Source organism: Antechinus flavipes, chromosome 3 (assembly GCF_016432865.1).
Source record: "Antechinus flavipes isolate AdamAnt ecotype Samford, QLD, Australia chromosome 3, AdamAnt_v2, whole genome shotgun sequence".
Taxonomy (NCBI): domain Eukaryota; kingdom Metazoa; phylum Chordata; class Mammalia; order Dasyuromorphia; family Dasyuridae; genus Antechinus; species Antechinus flavipes.
In genome coordinates, this window is record NC_067400.1 from 509724159 (window position 1) to 509747487 (window position 23329).

Sequence of the window (23329 nt, forward strand, 5' to 3'; positions counted from 1 at the left end):
TACCTGTAAAAACAAAAATAAAAAATAATTAGCACAATGCTTGACATATCTAAAGTATCCAAATAATAATAGATGATGCAGGATTAGAGCTCAGAGGAATATATAAATCTGGGAGTCATTTGTTTAGAGATAATATTTAAGCCCATTGGAGATGAGGTCAACAAATGAGAGAGTATAAATAATTAAAGGATCTAGATTGAATATTGGGATACAACTTGGTGGGGGAGGGTTTAAGGGGAATGTGTATGACAATGTGTATGATCCAGCAGAGGAAACTATAGAATATAGGTCAGATGGGTAAAAGTAGACCCAAGAGATGAGACTGTCAAGAAAACCCCAACAAGAGAAAATAGTCAACAATGTCAAATGCTATATATAGAAAGGTGATGATTGAGAAGAGGCCATCAGATTTGGCTCTTAAAGAGACCACTGATAACCTTGGAAGAAGCAATTTCACTATGCCTGAGCAACATCTAGGACAAAAACATGGAGGCTGGCTTGTAGAGGGAAGGAAAGAGGTTGCTTGGAAGAAACTACTTAATAAGACTGCCCATTTTTGGAGGAGGAGGAGGCCCTTTCCCAACCTATTCACGGGTCCTTTCTTGCGCTTTTCTGAGCTACCTCTCATTCATTCATCCAAACATGACTCACAAATTGGCTTATCCAAAATCTCACAGTTAGTGGCCTTCCCATCACCCCTAGATGTCAGGTCAGTAAGCTCCGATTCCAGACACAGTTCAACCATCATGCCCTCGGGGAACAGCCTCCCAGGATCCCAGGTCTAAAGAGGGAGCCTCAAAACTCACTAAGTCCAACGCTTATACCTTTCTGGTGCTAAGCCTGAAAGACTCTTGAGCGTTTGACCCCGCCCCCTCCAGGGCCAACAGCCCCGACCCGTCCTTTCATTAACCAATCCTCGCCCCGTTTCTCTCCTAACCCTCCCCTCTCACTCTTCCTCTAACTGGCCAATCCCTGCTCCGCTCTCCCATCCCGCGACCGCCGTTTTTAGTTCGAGTAGAAGGCTCATCAAGTCTGTGGAGCGGGGTCTTTCTGGGCGCCGACCCCTGGGATTGAACGTCAACAAGATATAGCTGGAGAGGTTAGGTTGGGGCAGGTGGGATGCTACGTGACCTCCTTAGACTCCGGGGCCAGCCGCTGGGCAGGTGTTTGGGCTTGGGGGTGGGGAGGAAGGAAGGGAGAGGAAAGCTATTCAGTGGTTGCCGGGCAACGAGGACGCGGATAGGGGGAGGGTTGTCGAGTCAGGGACGCGCTCCTTCCCCAGGCTTCTTGGTTTAGTTGGAAACTTGGGGGTGCTGCTCCTTGAATTATGCAGAAACGGCTGGAAATGCCTTAGGGTATGGAAGGAAACTTTTTTTTTGGCGTGCTGGGGCCCACGTCTGCTCTCATCTTTAAACTTTGTGCCTAGCCCGGTGTGCTGCGACTGGGACCTATTTCTGAAAGTCACTTTAGAGGCATAAGGCAGGGATTCTTAACTTGAGAGTCCATGAACTTTAAAAAATAAAAGATTTTATTTGTTTTTAACTTTCACTTAAAAAATCTGGAGTTCCATTTCTTTCCTCCCCTGTGAAAAGGCAAGCGATATATTAATTATACAAGTAGTCATACAAAATATATTTCTATATTCGCCATGGTTTTTTTTTTAAAGGCATGAAAAATAAAGTGGAAAAAGTACTCTTTAAAAGTACTACTTAGAAATATGAGTACTCTGGTTGTACATAGCATTTTTTTTTGTGAGTACTTGGGAATTAATTGCCTTGGATCATTGCATTGATTAGAGTATTGAAATCACAGTTGATCATTATTATAATATTGCTTTAAAAATGAACTTGTTTTTCAAAAATATTTTCATAACTATTTCAATATAATTTAGGTTGATATGTAGCACAGTAGACGAGATGTTGGATTTGGCTTTAGGAAGACCTGTGTTCAAATCCTGTGTCAGGCACTTACAATCGGTGTTTCTCTCAACTTCTCAGCTTCAGTTTCCTGTGAAGTTTAAATATGATTGCAATATGATTGTGAAAGTGCTTAAATTTTTCCTTTGTATTTTATTTTAAGCATTTACAAACTTTATTCTAAGAAGGAATTGTCCATTGACTGTCCTAGGAGCCATTATACATGCAGGTTTAAGAACACTGTACTAGAATTCCTTTTGAACCAGGAGGGCCTCCAACAAAGCCTCCTTCTATCCCAACATGCCAGTAGCTGAAATTCTAAATTTCTTCCTTTCCTGTTCTTTATTCCATATCTTAGGCAGAAAAAATTCTTTTAATGATTCTCTGCCAACATAGCCTCTGTCACACACAGTCAGTAACTGGCCTTCATTCAATAAGTCTGATTCTCCACTTAAGTTTTTATCATCTATAAAATGGTCAGATGAAGTAATCATTTCTCATTGCTACTGACATATAGTATGTGTTTTATAAATATGTATTTTCTTCCTCCTATTTTACTGCAGAGAGTTGTTTTGAGGATCAAATGAAACTAACATTTAAAAAAATCAATCAGTGAATGAATGAAAAAAATTTATTAAAAGCTTACTATCTAAGAAATTAAAACTATTTATAGCCATATGAAAATACGCTCCAAATCATTATTAATCAGAGAAATGCAAATTAAGACAACTCTGAGATACCACTACACACCTGTCAGATTGGCTAGAATGACAGGAAAAGATAATGCAGAATGTTGGAGGGGATGTGGGAAAACAGGGACACTGATACATTGTTGGTGGAATTGTGAACACATCCAGCCATTGTGGAGAGTAATTTGGAATTATCCTTAAAAAGTTATCAAACTGTGCTTACCCTTTGATCCAGCAGTGTTTCTACTGGGCTTATACCCCAAAGAGATACTAAAGAAGGGAAAGGGACCTGTATGTGCCAAAATGTTTGTGGCAGCCCTGTTTGTAGTGGCTAGAAGCTGGAAAATGAATGGATGCCCATCAATTGGAGAATGGTTGAGTAAATTGTGGTATATGACTGTTATGGAATATTATTGTTCTGTAAGAAATGACCAGCAGGATGAATACAGAGAGGCTTGGAGAGACTTACATGAACTGATGCTAAGTGAAATGAGCAGAACCAGGAGATCATTATACACCTCAACAACGATACTGTATGAGGATGTATTCTGATGGAAGTGGATCTCTTTGATAAAGAGAGCTAATTCAGTTTCAGTTGATCAAGGATGGACAGAAGCAGCTACATCCAAAGAAAGAACACCGAGAAATGAATATAAACTGCTTGCATTTTTGTTTTTCTTCCTCTGTTATTTCTACCTTCAGAATCCAATTCTCCCTGTGCAACAAGAGAACTGTTCGGTTCTGCACACATATATTGTATCTAGGATATACTGTAACCTATTTAACATATAAAGGACTTCTTGCCATCTGGAGGAGGGGATAGTGGGAGGGAGGGGAAAAATCGGAACAGAAGTGAGTGCAAGGGATAATGTTGTAAAAAAATTACCCTGGCATAGGTTCTGTCAATAAAAAGTTAAAAAAAAAAAAAGCTTACTATCTGCAAAGTGCTAAAAGCTGGGAATGTAAATAGAAAAGCAGAACTGTTTCTGCTCTTAAGCAGCTCATATCCTTTTAGGAAAAACAACATATATAGGAAGATTCATCTTCAAGACAGTAAAGATCCTATGGTCTTTTGGGAGCAGTGGTCAAAAAGATTGTTTTGCCAAGTTAATGTTGTTTCACCTTATAAAATCATATCTATATTTTTTTTTTGGATTGTTTGACATCTAAATGGTGCCTAGGTCTTTGGTGTCCAGGACTTACTTTTCTGAATTTTTAGTTGGTGTAGCTGTTGTTGAGGGGTTATTTCAGACCAGCAGAAGTAATTGCCAAATTGCAGGTCTAAAAGGATTGGTTCCTGTGCTGATAGCTTTAGGGCTGGTCTAGAAGCAGGACCAGTAGTCTGAGACACCATTGCTATTCTGAAAGTCTGTGGATATATCTGTGGGTATAACAACCAGCAGTTGGTCATTGGTGGTATTAGTGTTTTGAACTATTACTACTATTAATACTAAGATATTTATGTAGCATTTTATTTTATTTTTAACATATTTTTCCGACTACATGTTAAAACAAATTTTAACATCAAAAGATATATCTGAGTTCCAAATTCTATTCCTCCCTTTCTTCTCTTCCCTCCCAACAGTAAGCAATCCAATATAATTTCTTTGTGTGCAATCATGTAAAACATGTTCATGTTAGTTTGTACAAGAACATTCAATTTTTTTATTAAAGCTTTTTATTTTCAAAATATATGCATGGATAATTTTTCAACATTGACCCCTGCAAAATCTTGTTTTCCAGCTTTTCCCCTCCTTCCCCTCACCCCCCTCCTAGACATCAACTAATCCAATATATGTTAAACATGGTAAAAATATATATTAAATCCAATATATGTATACATATTTGTATAATTATCTTGCTGCACAAGAAAAATTAGATGAAAAATGAAAAAAATGAGAAAGAAAATAAAATGTAAGCAAACAACAACAAAAGAAGTGAAAATGCTACGTTGTGATCCATGCTCAGTTCCCACTGTACCCTCTCTAGTTGTAAATAGCTTTCTTCAGGAATCATCTCATTGTTGAAAAGAGCCATGTCCATCAGAATTGATTATCATATAATCTTCTTGTTGCCATGTACAATAATGTCCTGGTTCTGCTCATTTCACTTAGCATCAGAAGAACACTCAAATTAAGAAAAAGAGAGAGGGAGAGGGGAGAAAAAGAAAGGGTAGAAAGAAGGAGAAAAGAAAGTAAAAATAGCATACTTCAGTATATTCCATACTTCTGGAGGCATGAGTCTTTTGGAATTGTCTTGGATTATTGTACTGCAGAGAACAGTTAAATCATTCACAGTTACTCATTAAACAATATTTCTATTACTGTATATAATGTTCTCATAACCACAACTTTGTTAAGCCATTCTCCAATTGATGTACATTCTTTTGATTTCCAATTCTTAGCCACCACAAAAAGAGCTGTTATAAATGTTTTTTGTTCAAATAGGTCCTTTGCCTTTTTTGGGGTTTCTTTGGCATGTAGACCTAGCAATGCTATTGATGGATCAAAAGGATCAAAACTGTATGCACAATTTTATGATGCTTTGGGCATAGCTCCAAATTGTTCTCCATAATGGCTCAGAGCAGTAACAACTCCACCAACAATATATTAGTGTCCCAGTTTTCCCACATCCCCTCCAACACTGATGATTTTCTTTTTATGATATCAGCCAATCTTTTATATAGTATTTTAAAATTAAAAAGTTCTTTCCTCACAAAAGTCAAGCCAACAAGCATCTATTAAGAATCTGCTCTATGCCACGTATCATGCTAAGCTCATGTAGGCAAACATGTACAAACAATATGCATAGGATAAAATGGAAATAATCAACAGAGGGAACAGACTGGCATTAAAGTGCATAGGTAAGGAAAAACTTCTGGAAGATAAGAGTTTAGTTGGAACTTCAGGGTAGTCAAGAGACAAGCCTATGAAAATTGGAGTTGGGAGATAGAGTTCCTATCTGAAGAACAAACAGCGGGAAGCCAATGTCACTAGATCCTAGAGCACTTGATTGAGGTAAGGAATCTGAAATGGGAGGAGTGGGACAAGTAATGAAGGGCTTGGAAAATCAAATGGATTTTTAATTTGACCTTGATGGTTAATAGAAAACTACTCAAGTTATGGAAGGAGAGTAACTTGATTCAACCTGTGTTTTATTTAGGAAAATCAAATTGATAGCTGACTGGACATTATTATCCCCATTCTGTAGTTAAAGTATTTTGAGGCTTAGAAAAGTTAAGTGATTGCCTTGGAACCCACAGCTTAAACTAGTGATCATCAGGAAATAAGCTAAATAATGATAACTTAATCTGCTTTGGCCTCCTATTCTTTCTTTCTAAGAAATATAGACTGGAATTAAGGGGTTATTATTAATTATTTTAACAAATGCTGATCATCACATCTAGTTGGCAGCTTCTCTGTCCTTCCAAGAAACAAGCTAAACCACAACTTGAATTTAGTTATTACTGGTACATGGGAGTAGTTTGTTAAAATAGTTAATAGCTTCTGAATACCTGTCACATTGCTCTAGAAACCCCAACCCCACCCCATCCTGCTTCCTGGCAGGCACTACTGAGAAAGACTGACAGACAGTTAACTGACAGACTTAAAGTTTGGCCTCAGCAACAATTCTATTCCATCTAGGGCTCCCCATCAGCTCTTCTTTGGCTTAGCTTTGATCAGATGCCTTTCTACTTGTGTCTTTTATTCCTGACATAGAACAAATTGCTTAGATGTATTGACTTTGAAGGAGTGTGGATTGGAGATGTTCTTTACAGGTATTGGAGTTGTGTTGGTTTCGTCCACAGGGGAAGAGTTCATTGCTCTCTGGATGCATCCATAATTAATGAGTCTTAAACACGAGCTAAAAAGAAATAGATTATACTCCTGTAGTCCATGACATTTATAAACACAAATATGTATTAAATAACTACTTGACTCTTCTTCATTTTTGGAGCTAATAAGTCCAACAAATTCCATTTAATGTTTTATTTTTATTAATATCCATCATCTATTACTGGCCTCCTCAGGGACGGTGGTCTGAAATGGCTAAGGAGAAAGAAGAGAGAGACTTGGAGAAATTTCTCAAGAATGTGGATGAAATCTGTGAGTACTGGAAAATCATAAACAAATTAAGATCTATTTTGGAGCGTGATGGTGGCTAAAAAGGAATAATTACTCGAATCTAATACTGGGTTGCCTGGCAGGTTTATGACTTCAAGAAAAATGTAATTGAATTAAAATTGAAGGAGTATTGAGAAATTGAGTGATTTTGTAATTGGGGGCAATGTTTTCTGGCTGTTAATTGGTATAAGAGAAACTGTTCATGTTATTACTGGGATTGTAATGTTAGCTCTGTCTATGACCTAGTGGTCAAGAGGAAATCATGATTTTTTAACTCTTCCTTATACAATAGAAGGATATTACCCCATAAGGGAACATCATCCAAAGTTTACAGCTCTTGACATCTGACATTCTGCTGTTTGAGGGAATATTCATTTCCTTTTTACTTCCTCATTTACTTTTTACTTTTTACTGCAAAAGCATAGGCACAAAGATATGAACAGACAATTTTCAGATGACAAAATTAAAGTAATCTATAGTCATATGAAAAAATGCTCTAAATAACTATTAATTAGAGAAACACAAATTAAAACAACTCTGAAGTACCACCCCACACCTCTCAGATTGGATAAAATGACAGGAAAAGACAATAATAAATATTGGAGGAAATATGGGAAAATTGGGACACTATTTCATTGTTGGTGAACTTGTGAAATGATCCAGCCATTCTGGAGAGCAATTTGGAACTATGCCCAAAGGGCTATAAAACTGTGCAGTTTTGACCCAGCAGTGACACTACTGGGTCTGTATCTCAAGGAAATCATAAAGGAGGGGAAAGGACCCACTTGTGCAAAAGTGTTTGTTTGTAGAAGCTCTTTTTGTGGTAGCAAAAAAATGGGAAAATGAGTACATGCTCATCAATTGGGGAATGGCTGAACAAGTTGTGGTATATGAATGTAATAGAATATTATTGTTCTATAAAAAATGAGGAACAAGCTGATTTTAGAAAAGCCTGGAAAGATTTACATGAACTGATGTTGAGTGAAACAAGCAGAACCAAGAATATATTGCACACAGTAATAGCAAGAATGTGTTATAATCAGCTATGAAAGATTTGGTTCTTCTCAGTGATTCAGTGATCCAAAGCAATCCCAGTAAACTTTGGAAAAATGCCATCTTCATCCAGAAAAAGAACTATGGAGATTAAATATAATCAACACATGCTGTGTTCACTTTTTTTCTCTCTCTCCCATGGTTTTTCCCTTTTGTTCTGATTTTTCTCTCCCAATGTGATTCATAAAACAATTCATATTAAAAATAAATACATAAATACTTTTTTAAAGAAAATATAGGTAGCACTTTTCCCGCGTGGGTCAAAAGATTAAATGTGTAGTTATTCCATGGACTCATGTGTGACAAGGTCTAAAGAGATATTCTTGTCTATTCTAATTACTCTAGGCAAAATATTCCCAAATTTAGCTCAATTAAGATTATTAAGAATCTCTGAATTGTAGAAAGCACCAAAGCTATTCTGCATTCTGATAGAACTTGCAATCACCTTCTCAACCTTGAGAAAATCCTTTTTAGACTCAATAAAGGAAATCTACACAAGAGAGGAAAAACTTATATAACCCAGTTACCTCCAAAAATATGAATTCATAAGTGGTTATAACTCTTTATATACTTAAAGATCAAAATTAGTTCCCCCTTTCCTATTTTAAACTAATAATCTCTAGTCTTTCTTTTTTGGAACTACTTTCTCTCTTTCTTTCTTGTGAACTCTTTTCAGGATGTCTTTATAAATTCCTTCTCTTTAGAACATCTTTAGGACAATCTTCCATTTGACTATACTTGGTTTGATTGATTCATGTCTAATTTCTCTTAAGCCACTTTGGTTCAGGACCTGAATTCTGATGACTTCGATGTATGCGAAAGGGCCATGGATGAGGCAGAAAAGAGACTGCAGTTCCAGGAGGACCAAGAGGAAGATGAATGCAGGACCACTTTAAACAAAACAATGATTAGTCCTCCTCAAGTTCCTACAGAGGTTTCCTTTCTGTTATAGAATTAAATGAGTAGTGGTAGATAGTTGATCTGAGACATAAACACTGATGAAGATAAAAGATTAATGTCACTCAGTCTCAAGATGGATCTGACACTTTTCCATAAGGAAGTTTGAACCCTGAGGCTTGTTCATCTTTAACAAGAACATCAAATTCATTTAATAAGCTTCAAGGTTTACTTCATATTTTTATGATTACCTAATGCTTACAAACCATACTTAAAGCCATAGTGCATTGTTTCTCAACTTGATTCCATTAGTGAATAAGATTTGGCTCACCTTTGACTCTTACAAACAGACTACAACTTGGAACTGTCACTGGGAGTAAAATTATTTCATAATCCATAGCAAACAAATTTGTGATTGGATCTCATAAGTTGTGACATCCCAAGCAAATTGTGGATACTTCAATATTTGATAGCAGACTTTGCAAATCAGAAAACTGAATTTGATCCAAAGTAGTTCTGTTCATATAGCTGATTTGATATTCCTTTTTGATATGCTACATTTATAGTTCATGAAATTTTCTTTTCTTTTCTTTCCTGGTGACCTATTTACCTGACAAAGCAGGTGGATGTGGATGATTCAAACCCAGGTAAGGCAATATCTCTCTTCCTAATAGGTTTTGTTCATTGTCAACAATTTTATTGATCTTGCATAGCTTCAAAAACTGGAAATCATTGCCTGATGGGCTCAAGAATTATGAGTAGGCAAAAATCTTTCCCATTTTTAGTAGAATTACCATCACTAGATAAATTCAGGAAGACCCTGGCTGTAAGTGTTGTAGAAATGATTGCTGTTCAGTTACAATTGGACTGAATGACCAAGGAGATCCCTCATAGCCTTAATTTCTGTGATTTTGTGACCTGCCAGTGATTTTGTACTGACCTGGCAGCTCTCTGGAATTTTCTTCTCCTCATTTGCTCACCAGCCCCCTGTAAGATGAGCTCTGTTAGTATTTCACCTCTTATGTCACTTCTTCAATACCCAAGGGATCTAGGTTTTCTTTTTGTTGCTCAGTTCAGAGGCTCATTATTCTGCAAGGAATTAAAAAAAAAGTCTCCCCCAAAGAAAAACTATTTTAAAAAGCATAATTCAAATCTGACACACAGTCATAGCCATCATGTATAATAATACATCACATACATTACCATTTAATGTCAAATTAAGAAGATGTCAGCTTGGTGGCTTCAGAATCTTGTGTGTGTGTGTGTGTGTGTGTGTGTGTGTGTGTGTGTGTGTGTGCACGTGTCTGCATAGAAAGCTTCGCTACACAGAAGCTTTCTTCTCTCTTTGAATTAGAAGGGTGATTATAGAAAATGTTTAATTTAACCATTAAACTCCTTTCCTCTGCTGTCAGATGCCTTCATGAAAATAATAGAGAATGATGCCAGAGAACGAGCTAAGAGAAGAAAAGAAAACAAAAGCCTCGCAAATGGTAACGGTTGTTGAGGTTTTTCATCCTTAGAAGGACCACGTTAGACTAGAAGGAGCCTTGGAACACCCCAAAGTATAGCCCCCAAAATAAAATTGGGGATTCCTTCAACCCCAAAGAAGAGGAGATACTTGAAGCCCCCCATGCCTGCCTACAAGGACTTGCAGAGTTGTAATATGGAAGGGGGCTTACATTAGTTCTGCTTGATATCCCTAATGTAGCTATCCAGGAGCCATGAGTATGAGGGAGGGGAGACAGAATTAAATTCAATATGAGGGGAAAACTTCCTAACAATTAAATCTGTGCAAAGATTCAATAGACTGCCTCAGGAGGCAGTTCCTTTTACTTAAGCCAGGGAGCTTACTTACTTGGGATCTTGTAAGGATGACAGCTGGGATGAGCTGGCCTCCAGGGGCCTGTCTTACTCTGAATGTGAAGATGTCCTAGATCACATCTCCACAACAAAAGCTTTAGCCCTTAAGTGTCTTCTATTGGCATTGGAGGTAACAGGAAGGGTCAGCAATGTATTTGATTCCAAATGCCTTTGGTGGGGCAGAACAATGCCGGCAGGTATAACTAGTAACCATAAGGCATGAGGAGAGAAGGAGGCAAAGAAGCAAAGAAAAAGAAATGCCATTAATTTGGGAGAAGGGGAGAGAGTACAGCAAACAAAAGTGGATCTGGTAGGAGAGCGCTACTTAATGTCATTCCGAGTCCTCAGTGACTACATGGTGTAGGTATAAATGACCACATATTTACTAGCTTCCTCCATGATCCTTGACATACATACTTTTGATTCTAGAGATTTGGTCTTGTAACATACTCAGAACTGAAGCAAAAAAAAAAAAAAAAAAAAAAAAGCACTCATCCTTATAGGAAAAAAACATTACAAATTGGGGGTAAGTATAGAAAAATTGCCCTTGAGCATAAAATAAGATTATATTGTAGTCCTAGAAGAGTTGGAAGAAATGACAAGTCTCTTATTCCTAGTGAAAGAAAGTATATTTAGGCAGCAGGTTGTGAGGTTCTGAAGGATTTTCCCTTTTAAAATGAGAGCTTACGTCTGTGATCTCTATTTTCATAGCCTTCAAAGAAAAGGGGAATGAAGCTTTTCTGAAAGGTGATTATGAGATGGCTGTCCATTACTACACGGAGGGGCTAAAGAAGCTTAAGGATATGAAAGTGCTATATACCAATCGGGCCCAGGTCAGTTAACTCTAGGTACTTGGAAGAAATTGAAGCCTCTTTTAGAATCCAGAGCAATGTTATTTTATTTATTTTGGTGACTTGGGCATTAACTTGAAAAAACTCTAGGCTTAGCCTTTCCACCTAGCCATTTTATTTGAAGTCCTATGTATCATAGAAGTGGATTCTGCAAAGAGTACTCCCTTTAAAAAAACAAACAAACAAAAAACAACAATTAAGCAAGTATTTTTTTAAAATTCTGACTCTGTACTGAACACTACTAAGTGTTAGGCAAGATGCAAAGTTTAGATAACACATGGTCTCTGACTTCATGGAACTTACAGTCTGTTAGATGGATAGGATATGCAATAACTAAATATATAAATAAACTACAAATATAACTAAAATATAAAATAATATACAATAAGTGAATTAACAGTACAGAGCACTTGAAAAGTGGGAAAAATAATTTTCGAGAGACATAAGGGAAGAAAGTCATACTTTAATATTCAGAGACATAGATTCTAGAAAAAAATCAAATTACTGAATAGCCAACAGAATTGAGATTTATTTTCTGAAGATCAGAGACAGGCATATATTTATCTGAAGGCCTGTTCAATAGTTGATTTTTATTTTCCTATAATAAGGAGGGAGGCTGAAAGGAATTTAATACCTTCTAAGAGTTCTCTCATCATAGGAAGCCTACTTTTGAAAATAGTCTAACTTGGGGAGGATAACTTGCCTGTTAGTTTAAGATCCTAGTGGGACCAGAGCTAATTACTCAAGGATTAAATATCTAGGACCTTTCTCTCTTCCATCCTCTTGATTTTTTTCATCTTCCTTTCAGTCCAATAATTCCCCTCAGAAATTAATAATAGTAGACAGAAAAAACACTGAAAACAAGAGACTGACAGACTGAAAGTAGAAAAGGCCAATATTAAAGTGACAGTGATAAATGAAACTATATAAAGTACAGTATAATCTCATTAGTTCAGATGTCCTTAGTAATTCAGACACAGACTGGGCTAAAATTTACCTTTGCTTTATCTGTGTAAAAAAGATTTTTTAAGCATATGAATGATAGAGATAGGACAGCAGAAACTTGCTCCCTGATTTGGAGTCTGGTTGTCTCCCTAAAGAAATTATGAGTGCTTTGAAACCAGCTACTTTTTGCCTGAAGAAGGTTATGAAAGGAGGGGCAACATATTTTTATAGCTGAATTAGCAATAACTAAGTACTTTGTAGTTTGATGGTAAATTCTTGTTGATTCTGATTCAAATCAGTTGAAGAATGGCTATTTATCCATCTCTAGGAAAAATGAGAATATTTCTTGATTGATTAGTGATGAGTGTTGAATTGGCTGGCACAGACTTTTAAGGAATAGACTGGAGAGGAGCTACTTTTTCATACTTTTTCATCCACTCCATAGGAAAGGATTTTTTTTATATAAAGTAACTTTGGGAGAAGGTACTAGCTGCTAGGGAAATAAAAAAAAAAGACAATGTAGGAAGTAGTATTTGAACCAAACTTTGAAAAAAAACCTAGATTCTAAGAGACAGAGATGAGAATAGAATGAATTCTATAGGAATTCTATATACAATTCTATAAGCCTATAGGAAGGCCCTTATCATCAACATTATTATTATTTTCTTGTCTAGAGAAATCCTGGAAAAGCAGCAGAGGCAGGAATAGGCCTGAGTGAGGGTATGGGTGGAGATATCTCTCCTCTTCCAGTCATTAATGGCTGTTTGCAGCTTAGTTTTCAACCCATTACTGAACTGAAATAGTTTTCAGTAACCTCATAATTGCCAAATCATAAAAAAAATCATATTTGCCAAAATTAAAAAAAAAAACTCATAATTGCCAAATTTACTGTAAGGAACTGTGGACGTAGTCTAACCCCTTCCTTTTTCACATAAGAAAACTGAGACTCAAAGAGGTTAAGACCTGCCCAGAGTCATATTACATAGTTGGGTAAATATCTAAGGGAGGATTCTAAGCCAGGCCTTTATGACTCGAAGTCTAGCGAACTCCATTGGCCTTTTCTCATAGCTCCTTCTTGGTCTTGTTTGTAGCATTTCACATTATTGATAATCCTTTTTTCCCCCTTCTTTTATGACACTGTCTTCCACTGTTCCTTTCCCAACTCATCTGGTTGCTACTTATAAATCACCTTCTCTGGGTTTTTCACTCTCTCTGTATGTGTCTCTCTGTGTCTCTGTCTCTGTCTGTCTCACTCTCTTTCTCTCTCTGTCTCTGTGTGTGTATGTGTCTCTCTTTCTTCTCCCTCATTATCTTCAGCAGGTTTAATTATCATCTCTGTGCAGAGGACTCCTATATTTATAATTTTAATCCTAGTATCTCTCTTGTGCTCCAAATCTTACAGCACATAAATGAATAAATGAAAATGATTTATTTGTAAGTTCTTACCATTGGACATTTAAAACTAAATGTCCTTTAGGTGTCTCAAATTTATTGGGTCCAAAACTCATTATCTTTTCTTAAAAACTTATCCTTCTTTTGAACTTCTCTATTTCTTTTGAGAATACACCATCCTCTGTCTTCCTGATAATCACTCTCACTGAATAAATTCCATGGTTTCCTATTACTTCTAGGATCAAATGTAAATTTTTTTGTTTGGTGTTGGCGCCATTCACAATCTTTCAAAGCATGCCTTTGTAGTTTTGTTATAAATTATTGTCCTTCACACACTCTTCATCTCAGCAAAACTAGCCTTTCTGATTCCCATGTGACTTTCCATTTCTCTCTCCATGCCTTTGTTAAAACTTTTCCTTCATGCCTAGAATTCATTCTATTCTCATCTCTGCCTCTTAGAATCCCTAGTTTTTTTTTTCAAAATTTGGCTCAAATACTACTTCCTGCATTGTCTTTTTTTATTTCCCTAGCAGCTAGTACCTTCTCCCAAAGTTACTTTATATAAATTTTGTATAGTATGTACTTATATATTTACTTGTCATCACCTCCAGCATAACTTAAGCATCTTGAGGACAGAGACTGTTTCATTTTCATATTTGAATCTCTAGCATCTTGACCATAAAAGATGCTTCATGAATGCTTGTTGATTGCTTTGTTACCTTGAAACAGAGGCAATGGGAATTGCATGCATTTTCATTTACATAAGCCAAGAAGACAGTCTGTGGAATCCAGCGTGGCATTATGGTGGGGTACTGAACTGGGGATCATAAAAACCTAAGCTCAAATTCCATTTCATAAATCTGTAGATTTGTGGATCCTGAGCAAGTCCTTAATCACTCTGTACCTCAGTTTATATACTCTAAAATGAGCCTCTAAAGTCTCTTTCAGAGTCACCTATTTTGATCTAACTTTCTGGTTTTAGTCTTGGAAAGCTAATGACATAACCTATCGGTGCATGATATGGCAGCTATAGAAAGGGCAATAATATTGCTTGGTGGTAAGAATTATTGAACTTCAGTTCCTGATTAGATGAAAAGAAGGTTCTAGAACAGTATGATCCAAGTCCAGATTTCTATCAAAAGAAGAGGAATTTCCTGTCCTAGCATCAGGGGATCACCATTTTAAGTGTGACCTAAAATTCAGGAATCCTGGAATCCTTCCATCTAGTGAGAGATTTCCTGGGTATTTCCTATCCCTTGGAGAGAAAAGAGAATTAAACACATATCCTTTTCCCTGCCCCTTCTGAGCTACAGCTATATGGATTTCAAAGAAAAAAATCACGATGTGAGGAAGCAAGGGACCTACACTTGGTCCTCTGTTCTTACCATGAAGGTACAGTACACACAGATCAAATTGGAGGAAAAGGAGAGCCTATTAGCAAACTCAATTTTTTTTTTCCTTTCTGAGAAGAATACAAGTAACTTTGTTGAGATTCAAAGGAGAACCCAAAAGGTTGGGGTTACAGACTGGCATTATGAGGTACCTCAAAAGAATTTGCAGGCTTGAATCCATCTCCAAGTCAAGGGGCAAAGTTTATTATAATTGTAATGCCAATTGAAGCAGGCTAAGTTCCAAAAGAATTTAACAAAGTTCCAGAAGCAAGAAGATAAATTTATAGGAAAATTTGAGTGATTAGGAACTTCATGTTACTTTTTTGCAGTTTTGTGACTTGAGGTAGGCTTGAGGGGATGGTCTATTCACTATTGTCTCAGGAACTTTGTTATCAATGACCAACAGATAGTTTATCTGACAGTCAGCAATGTTTGTAGGACTATACTATAGTATTCCTAAGGCCAGGAAATTTTAGGATTATTGACAAACATTTTGTTAGAGCAATTGCCCTCCTAAGGCCAGGGAGCCTCAGGATTATTGCTATATTTCCTCTAGAAGTTGCATCCCATTCACCCCATCAACAGGAGAGGAGCATGATGTTGGGAACTTATAGGAGACTCTGGGACCAAAAAGTGCCCCTTTCCAGAACTGCAGAGGAGTTGCCTCTCTGCTCTCATGTGACACTATGAATTTGAAAGACTTTGGGATCCTAAGGAAAGGTGGGACTAACCACAAAAGGAGGAAAAAGGAGGAAGAGTGGGATGGAAAGAAGGAGAGGAAAAGAGGGAGAGAGTGAGAGAGAAAAGAGAGAGAAAGAGAAAAAGAGAGAGAGAGAAAAGAGAGAGAGAGGAGGAGAGGGGGAGAGAGTATTTTCTCTAGGAGTTAGTGCAAAGAGACTGGAGATCAAAGAGGGATTGTCATCTGTAAACAATAGCAATTAGACCAGTATGACTGGAGTAGAGTATAATAAGACAGGAAGGATAGAAAAAGCTAGTTGAAAAGAGTTTGAAATGTCAAACAAAGGAGTTTATTTGTAGTCCTCAAGGTAACAGGGACCACTAGAATTTATGGAGTAAATAAAATCACTTTGGCTTCTTTGTGGAAGATGGTTTGAAGTAAGGAAACTCGGAAAGCAAAAGACTTTTGCTGTAAGCCAGGTAGAAAGGGTTGAGGGCCTTAAATTGGGTTGGAGAAAAGGGAAAATATAAGAGAGATGTTGTAGAGCTAGAAACAAGAAGATTTAGGCAACTGATTGGATGTATGGAGTGAAAGTGAGGATTCAGAAAGGATTTTGAACTTGATAACCTTGAAGTTTATATAAAATCAGGGAACTTTTTAAAATCTACATCTGCAAATCCCTACTACAAGCTGTTTAAGTTATATTTGGCATTTCCCTGGGCTGACAGCAATCAAAGAGGTTGATTTGGGGGAGCATCCCCAGGAGTATATATCTAGAGAGCATAAGATTAATGTCTGGAGGATGCAGTGCTTTAAGCCAGATATTAGAAAATAGAAAAATTGCAATTGTTTAAAAAATTTCATTGAAACCATTCACCAGTGTAGACTAATCTTAATTCTTAAACTTTTGAGATGTTACTGTACTATACTTTAATTTTTATAACTAAAGAGACTCATTAAATATAAACATGTTCTGAAATTGTGATGTGCATAAGGAGAAAAGTATTGAAAAGCTTTCAGGAAACAACTTCTTTTTCATTTTATCCTAAGAAGCATTTCTTCAGAGAGAAATAAAACACGAGAGGCAGCCTGGTGTTAGGAATTGTTTGAACCATTGACTATTTTTAAAATTCCTTCCCAATATGCATGCAGTGTTATAGAACACTTAATAAGGACTCTTTGAATTATGTTGCTCTATGCTGAAGAGAAAACCTACCCTTTCATCACTTTGTTTTTCCTTTAGAGCTAATGTTATGATCAATAGATTGCTAGTGTAATTTAGATAAATTTGGAGTTTAATTGCCATTTGGAAAATATACGTCTATTTAAAATGTAGGAAACAATACAGAAAGAGAAAATCTAGGCATAGAAGGGGAAAAAAAACCTTGTCATGATATTAGGAAAACCTATATAGAGCATTTTCAGAATCCCTGTTGTGAATAATAACTACTGTCTCAAATGGACGCTCCCCTCTCACACGCCCTGACATTTAAATGAAACAGCAGAAATAAAACAGCAGTAGAAATGGAGAGTGCTTTATGGAACAGATCATTCTAGATTCATCTTCTTCAATTAGGCCGTAAACAAATTGAATGGAAGCACCCCATCTTTGTTTCCTTTTCTTTCATAAGTTCAAAGAGCTAAACTACAGAAATTCATTAGTGCAAGCTGATGCTTGATTGTTGATCAATGCACTTGGCTGTTTAATATCCCTCTACCACACACCACCCTTAGCTCACAATAGGATGATTTGTGTGCACATCTTTTTTTATGTTTGCTACTCTTTATACACTTTCTGTTTCCAAAATGTTTTAAGATTCAGATATTGGCAGACATGGCTTCTGGCTTCACTACTCCTGCTGCAAGATCCTGGATAGTCACTTAGCCTCTTGACATTTTGGTCTCCCCTTCTTTGAAAAAAGATAATTTCTGATTTCCTCTGCCTCATAGAGAAATCTTCAAAAGAAAAAGTATAAAAACTATATATGTACATGTTAGAGAAAGTGATCATATCATAGAAATGACAACAAGGAAATTGTGTTTCCCAGCCCTGCTCCATGTTCAGCTTTTGCTTAACTTACATTCTAGAATTTGGGAGGACAGTTTGGGGTGGGGTTCAGGGAATGTCACAGAATGACAAAATATTAAATTCTAAAAAATATGATTTAGAGATGATCTAATCCAACCCTTTCGGTTTTAGAGATAAATAAATTGAGCTGAGAGAGGCTCCTAAGAACTAAATAAATACACTGAAATCTTAAGTGTTCCTAAAATGCTAATGATGATAGAAATCCAAATCATATTTTTATTCCCAAGAAACCCTTTAAGCCAGAATACCACAACATGAAGCTAAGAGTCTTTCCTGTTAGAGATATTCATCCCACATAAGAGCCTTGCACATGAGTGCTATCACATCTTCAAGGGAAATGGCTTCTGAACATGGGGGTGACCTTTTTATCCTCCAACAAGGACTACCAAGCTTTCTAATGCCCTTAGCTTCTGCGATTTTAGTTTAGCCTTTCTCGAGGAGAGGATAAAAAATTGTGCTCTAGCTTCCCTTGCTACAACATTTGTGAGAATGATTAGATTGATTAGAATGACTAGAAATCACCCCAAAGGTAGCCCTGAGATGAGCCTTTCTTTTCAGAGGTTCAGTGGCTATTTGTGTCTCAAAAATACTGTTCATTCTGCACTGACCCATGCTGCCTCTCACAAAACTTTGTGTCATTGCAGGCTTATATGAAACTGGAAGAATATGAAAAAGCTCTGGTGGATTGTGAATGGGCTCTGAAGGTAAGAGGATAGTCTCCCTTGTACCAGATGGTGATATACCTGGACAAGATATGGATAAAGCAGTTCATGCTGAAATGAAATAAACCAGTTTATCAGGGCTGTGTTTGTGGAGGCAGAAACTCTAATCCTTTGTGGGCGCTCAACCCAGCCAGTTGTGTTCTGAAATGTCACATGTATAATTCTTCCTTACAAGATTATATTTTTTTCCTAGGCCTAATCATTTGTAAATTTACTATACCACCCCCCTATTTTTGGGAGAATAATCAAGAGAAAGAATTTCTTTTGTTCAGCTTTTATGACTGTCATGCTTCAGGCATAATGCTGCTGTATTTTCTTATACTAAAATTCTATAATTCTTTGATCATCCTGAATTTATCATAATAGGCAGTGAAGGATGAAATTGAAAAGGCCCTTTTAATAACAAAATAATATGGCCATCTGCTGTTATTTTATTTCAAGTGACTTGATATTTAAATCATCTTTAATCAATCAGTCAATCAATAAGCATTTAATAAGTACCTACTATGGGCCAGATCCTGTCCTAGATCCCAAGGATACAAATAGAAAGAATAAGCAATCCCTACTTTTAAGGAGCTTATATTCAAATGGGGAGACAATAAATAAATGTATAAATACTTACAGAATAAATGCAGTAATAATAATAAATTATAATATTATATAATCATGATAATAACAAAATAATAAATTTAAATAAATACAAAGCAGTTAAGTATAAGGTAGAGCAGGAGAAAATTCATCAGCAGTGTGGGAATCAGGAAAGGCTTTATATTAAAGGGTGTTTTTTCAAGTGGACCTTGAAGAAAGAGGATTCTAGGAAAGGAAGAGAAGAAGTAGTGATTCCAGGCATTGGAGATGGGCAGTGCTAAGGACTGCTATTTGTGAGAAAGGTAGGGATGAGGTGGATTTGGTTGGATCACAATGTGAATAGGAGAATAATGTCCAATGAGGGTGGAAAGGTAAGGTGGGAACAGCTTGTGAGAGCTTTAAGTACTGAACAGAGGCATTTAGAGGCAATCAGATAATATACTGTATTTCCTTCAGATCCAAGTATAAGACTTTACATTCGTGATGCAGTTTTGGGCACATCTAGAGATTTCAACAAATACTTGATGATTGGTTAATCAAACAAAGGGGGAAAATTAGAACCCTTATCTGGTGCCTTATATAAGGTATTCCCCACAAATAACCCACTGATATTTAAGGATACATCACTTTTTCATTTTATAAAAATACTTGCTATTTTTTTTCATGTTTTGAAAGCACAGTAGTTGAGTTATAAGAATTGTCCAAGATATACTGTCAAAGGCAATTCATCTTCAGTTCCAAATGAGAAGGGAGGTAAAGAAATCTTCCTGAGATGCTCTGTTACCAAACCTCAAAGTTATTGTCTGAGTTCCATCCAGCTTTTGCTAGTGCTTTTCTTTCCCTCCAATGCTAGGCACTCTCATCCCTCTCTATTTGAAGCTTGAAAAGAAAAAATATTACAGTACACAATTTCATGCTGATTCTGTATACTATATTGGCCTGTTTCCAAATAGTTAATTAAAATGCAGGATAATTAATGATGAAATGAAGGCAAATCAGCCCTAATGGTGTTTACATTTTGAAACAGTATAAGAGTTAAATTTGTTAAATGCCTTCTGAGGTTTTGAAGCCATTTGAAAACTTTTGGAGGATAGAAAAGAAAATTTTAAAGAATATAGTCAATAAGGATTTATTAAGTGCTTATTATGTGTTAGACATTGTACTAGACATTGGAAATACAAATACTGTGAATGAAACAATTCCTATTTACAAGTTTACTGTATTTTCCAGGAAACACACACACACATGCACACACAGAATAAATACTAATGAATACTAAGAAACTTAATAAAACAATGTTTGAGAGAAAGGAGAGAGAGAAAAGGAGGGAAAGGGAGGGAGGGACAGGGAGGGAGGAAGGAGGGAGAGAGAGAGAGACAGACAGAGAGACAGAGAGCCTGAGAAAGGGGGGAAGAAATGAGGAAAACAGGAAGGAGGGAGGAAGGAAGAGGAGAGGAAAGGGGAGGGAAAGAAAAGAAGAGGGAGGAAGGGAGAGGGAGAAAGAGAGACACAGAGAAAGAACATATGAGAAAGAAAGAGAAAGAGAGGGGGAGGGGGAAAGGGGGGAAAGACACAGAGAAAGAGTATGAGAGGAAGGGAGAGGAAGAGGGAGGGGAGAGAGGGAGGTAGGGAGAGAGAAAGAGACAGAAGGAGAATAAGAGAGGGAGAGAGGGAGGAAGGAGGGAGGGAGAAAAAGGGAGGCCAAGGGCGAGAAAGAGGGTTAAGCAAAAGATGATATTTGAGCCACATCTTGACAGAAAAGAGGAATTCTTTCAGGTGAAGGTAAAGAGGGCATGCCTGCCAGGCATGGGGAATAAATACAAGGGCATAGAGACAAGATATGGAGGGCCAGGATTGAGGAACACAATGGAAAGACACAGTATGTCTGGGAAAGACACACAGTGTGAGAGGAAGAGTAATGAGCCTGGAAAGAAAGTCTGGGGCCAGGTTATGAAAGGTTTTGAAAGCTAAACAGAGGAATTTATATTAGGTTTTAGAGGCAGTAGGAAGCCACTGAAGCTGATTGAGTAGGGGAGTCACATGGCCAGAGCCATACTAAGGAAAATCACTTTGTCGTTAGTGTGGAGGATGGACTAAAGAGAGGGAAGGGAAGGGGGGCAGAGACTTGAGGCAAAGAAACCAATTGAGAGAATGAGAGTAATCTTAGGTGAAAGATGATGAAGGCTGAAACTAAAGTGATGGCTTTTTTAATAGATAGAAGGGGTCAGATGAAAGAGCACTATAAGATAGCACTATCTGGCTATTCTTTGCTGCAATATGGAGGAATCAATAAGAACTCCTCCAGTTGCCAAGTCCCTCTGAATGTCTTTCTGAGGATTAATTACACTGTTCCTCACAATAGTTTGTCAATTATTTGGGTTTTGTTTTGTTTTGTTTTCTTTGCCCTTTTCCTCCCCAGTGCTTCTAATGTTTTATTGTGGGTGCTCCTTAAAACATTTGACTTCCCCACACCAACAGGTGCTGTAATATCTCTAACAGTAACTGAGGTATGCTCTTTAAGAGCAGCTTTTGCACATTCCCTTGGAGTAATATCCATTCTTAAAATCACAGAACTAAAAACACAATAGTCGGGACAGTGAAGTGCATCTAGATAGCATGACATCCAGAACACAAACGACAGAGATCTAATTAAAGATGGCAAAACCTGATAATCTGTTTTAATCCAGCCAAGGGCAGCCATTCTAAGTGAGCCCAACAACAATAAAAGCAGGCACACATGGACACTGCTGTCCCCCAAAATGAAACCGTATCAGAATTGTTCCTGGGCATTCATTGGAGTCTTTGAGTCTTGAGTTACATGTAGGATTTGACATCAGCATCATGGAATAAGTCATCTCAAGTGCCATAAAAGTTGACTTTTAAAAAGAAGCAGTATTAAAAGATAAAAGAGACAGAGACTGAGTGAGGAGAGAGATAGGTGAGAGAGAGAGAGAGAAAGGGGGAAGAAGGGGTGAGAGAGAGAGAAAGAGAGTCAGAGAGAGAAACAGAGACAGGAAGAGAGAGAGAGAGGTGGAGAGAGAGACAGACAGACAGACAGAGAGAGAGAGGTGGAGAGAGAGAGAGACAGAGAGACAGAAGAAGAGGAGAAGGAGAAGGAAAAAGAAGAAGAAGAAAGACAGGAGAGGGGAAAGGAGAGAAAGAGAGAGAAAGGGAGACTTTGCTACTCTTATTTTCAGCTCTGTTCTAAGTGAAAGGCTTCTCATTTACTTCTTTCTGTGCCTAGAAAGTGAAAAATGGCATGTTGTTCAGTGAGCTCCTGGCTGGCAACATCTCTAGCTCAGTAATACTGTAAATACTGTTTTTTTAAAAAAAAGTGCAGGATGTGTAGTCTAGGAACTCCCGGGTTTGAAAGGCACCTCCTGCATGTCAGGCAGCGTGCTGGGGGCTGAGGATGCAGATACAGAAATGAGATGATGCTTATTCTGCAGGAACTTACACTAGGGGGCACCATCATGTTCATAGATGAAGACAGGCATTTTGAAGGTAGTGTTCCTTAAGCCTAAAAATATTACATAAATTTCAGTTATAAAAATGATCCTAACTATTAATTTATTTTTTGTTAATTTGGTCACTTGTTCAGTTATTTCCGTCACATCTGACTCTTTGCAACTTCATTCGGGGTTTTCTTGGCAAAGACACGGGAATGGTTTTGCCATTTCCTTTTTCAGCTCAGATTGCAGATGGAGAAACTGAGGCACACAGGGTTAAGTAACTCGCCCAGGATCACACAACTAGGAAGCATCTGAGATCAGATTTAAACTCAGGAAGAGGAAGAGTCTTCCTGACTCCCTGCCCAGGGCACTGTCCACTGGGCTCCTGGCTGTCCCTTATCTGATCACCGCACAGAGATAAGCCTTCATTGTCAGATTTCCTCTAGCTATCTTGAGAACAGTCTACTGACTCATCTTAGCTACTCAAAAGCCAGACAATTATCAGGTTACAAGGTTGTTTCAGAGAAAGGAGAGGAAGAGGAGAAAGGAAGAAAGGGGAGGTAGAGAGAGAAGGAGGAGGAGGAGGAGGAGGAGGAGGAGGAGGAGGAGGAGGAGGAGGAGGAGGAGGAGAAGGAAGAGAAAGAAGAGGAGGAAAAAAAAGAGAAGGAAGAGGAGGAGGAG

General features: G+C 37.4%; 1 protein-coding gene across 2 annotated transcripts in view; it reads left to right on the forward strand.

Annotated features, from left to right (window-relative positions):
- The first annotated feature begins 973 nt into the window (after positions 1 to 973).
- Positions 974 to 23329, forward strand: part of TTC12 (tetratricopeptide repeat domain 12) — a 56942-nt gene continuing 34586 nt past the window's right edge. Inside the window, exons 1-7 of one of the 2 annotated variants that reach the window (XM_051986989.1) lie at positions 974 to 1099; positions 6636 to 6711; positions 8556 to 8716; positions 9299 to 9326; positions 10092 to 10169; positions 11251 to 11372; positions 18531 to 18590. In XM_051986989.1, the coding sequence (XP_051842949.1) occupies positions 6651 to 6711; positions 8556 to 8716; positions 9299 to 9326; positions 10092 to 10169; positions 11251 to 11372; positions 18531 to 18590 (510 nt within the window). In that variant the 5' untranslated portion in view covers positions 974 to 1099; positions 6636 to 6650. The remainder of the gene's footprint in view (positions 1100 to 6635; positions 6712 to 8555; positions 8717 to 9298; positions 9327 to 10091; positions 10170 to 11250; positions 11373 to 18530; positions 18591 to 23329) is intronic. The other variant, XM_051986990.1, reaches the window with a different exon arrangement.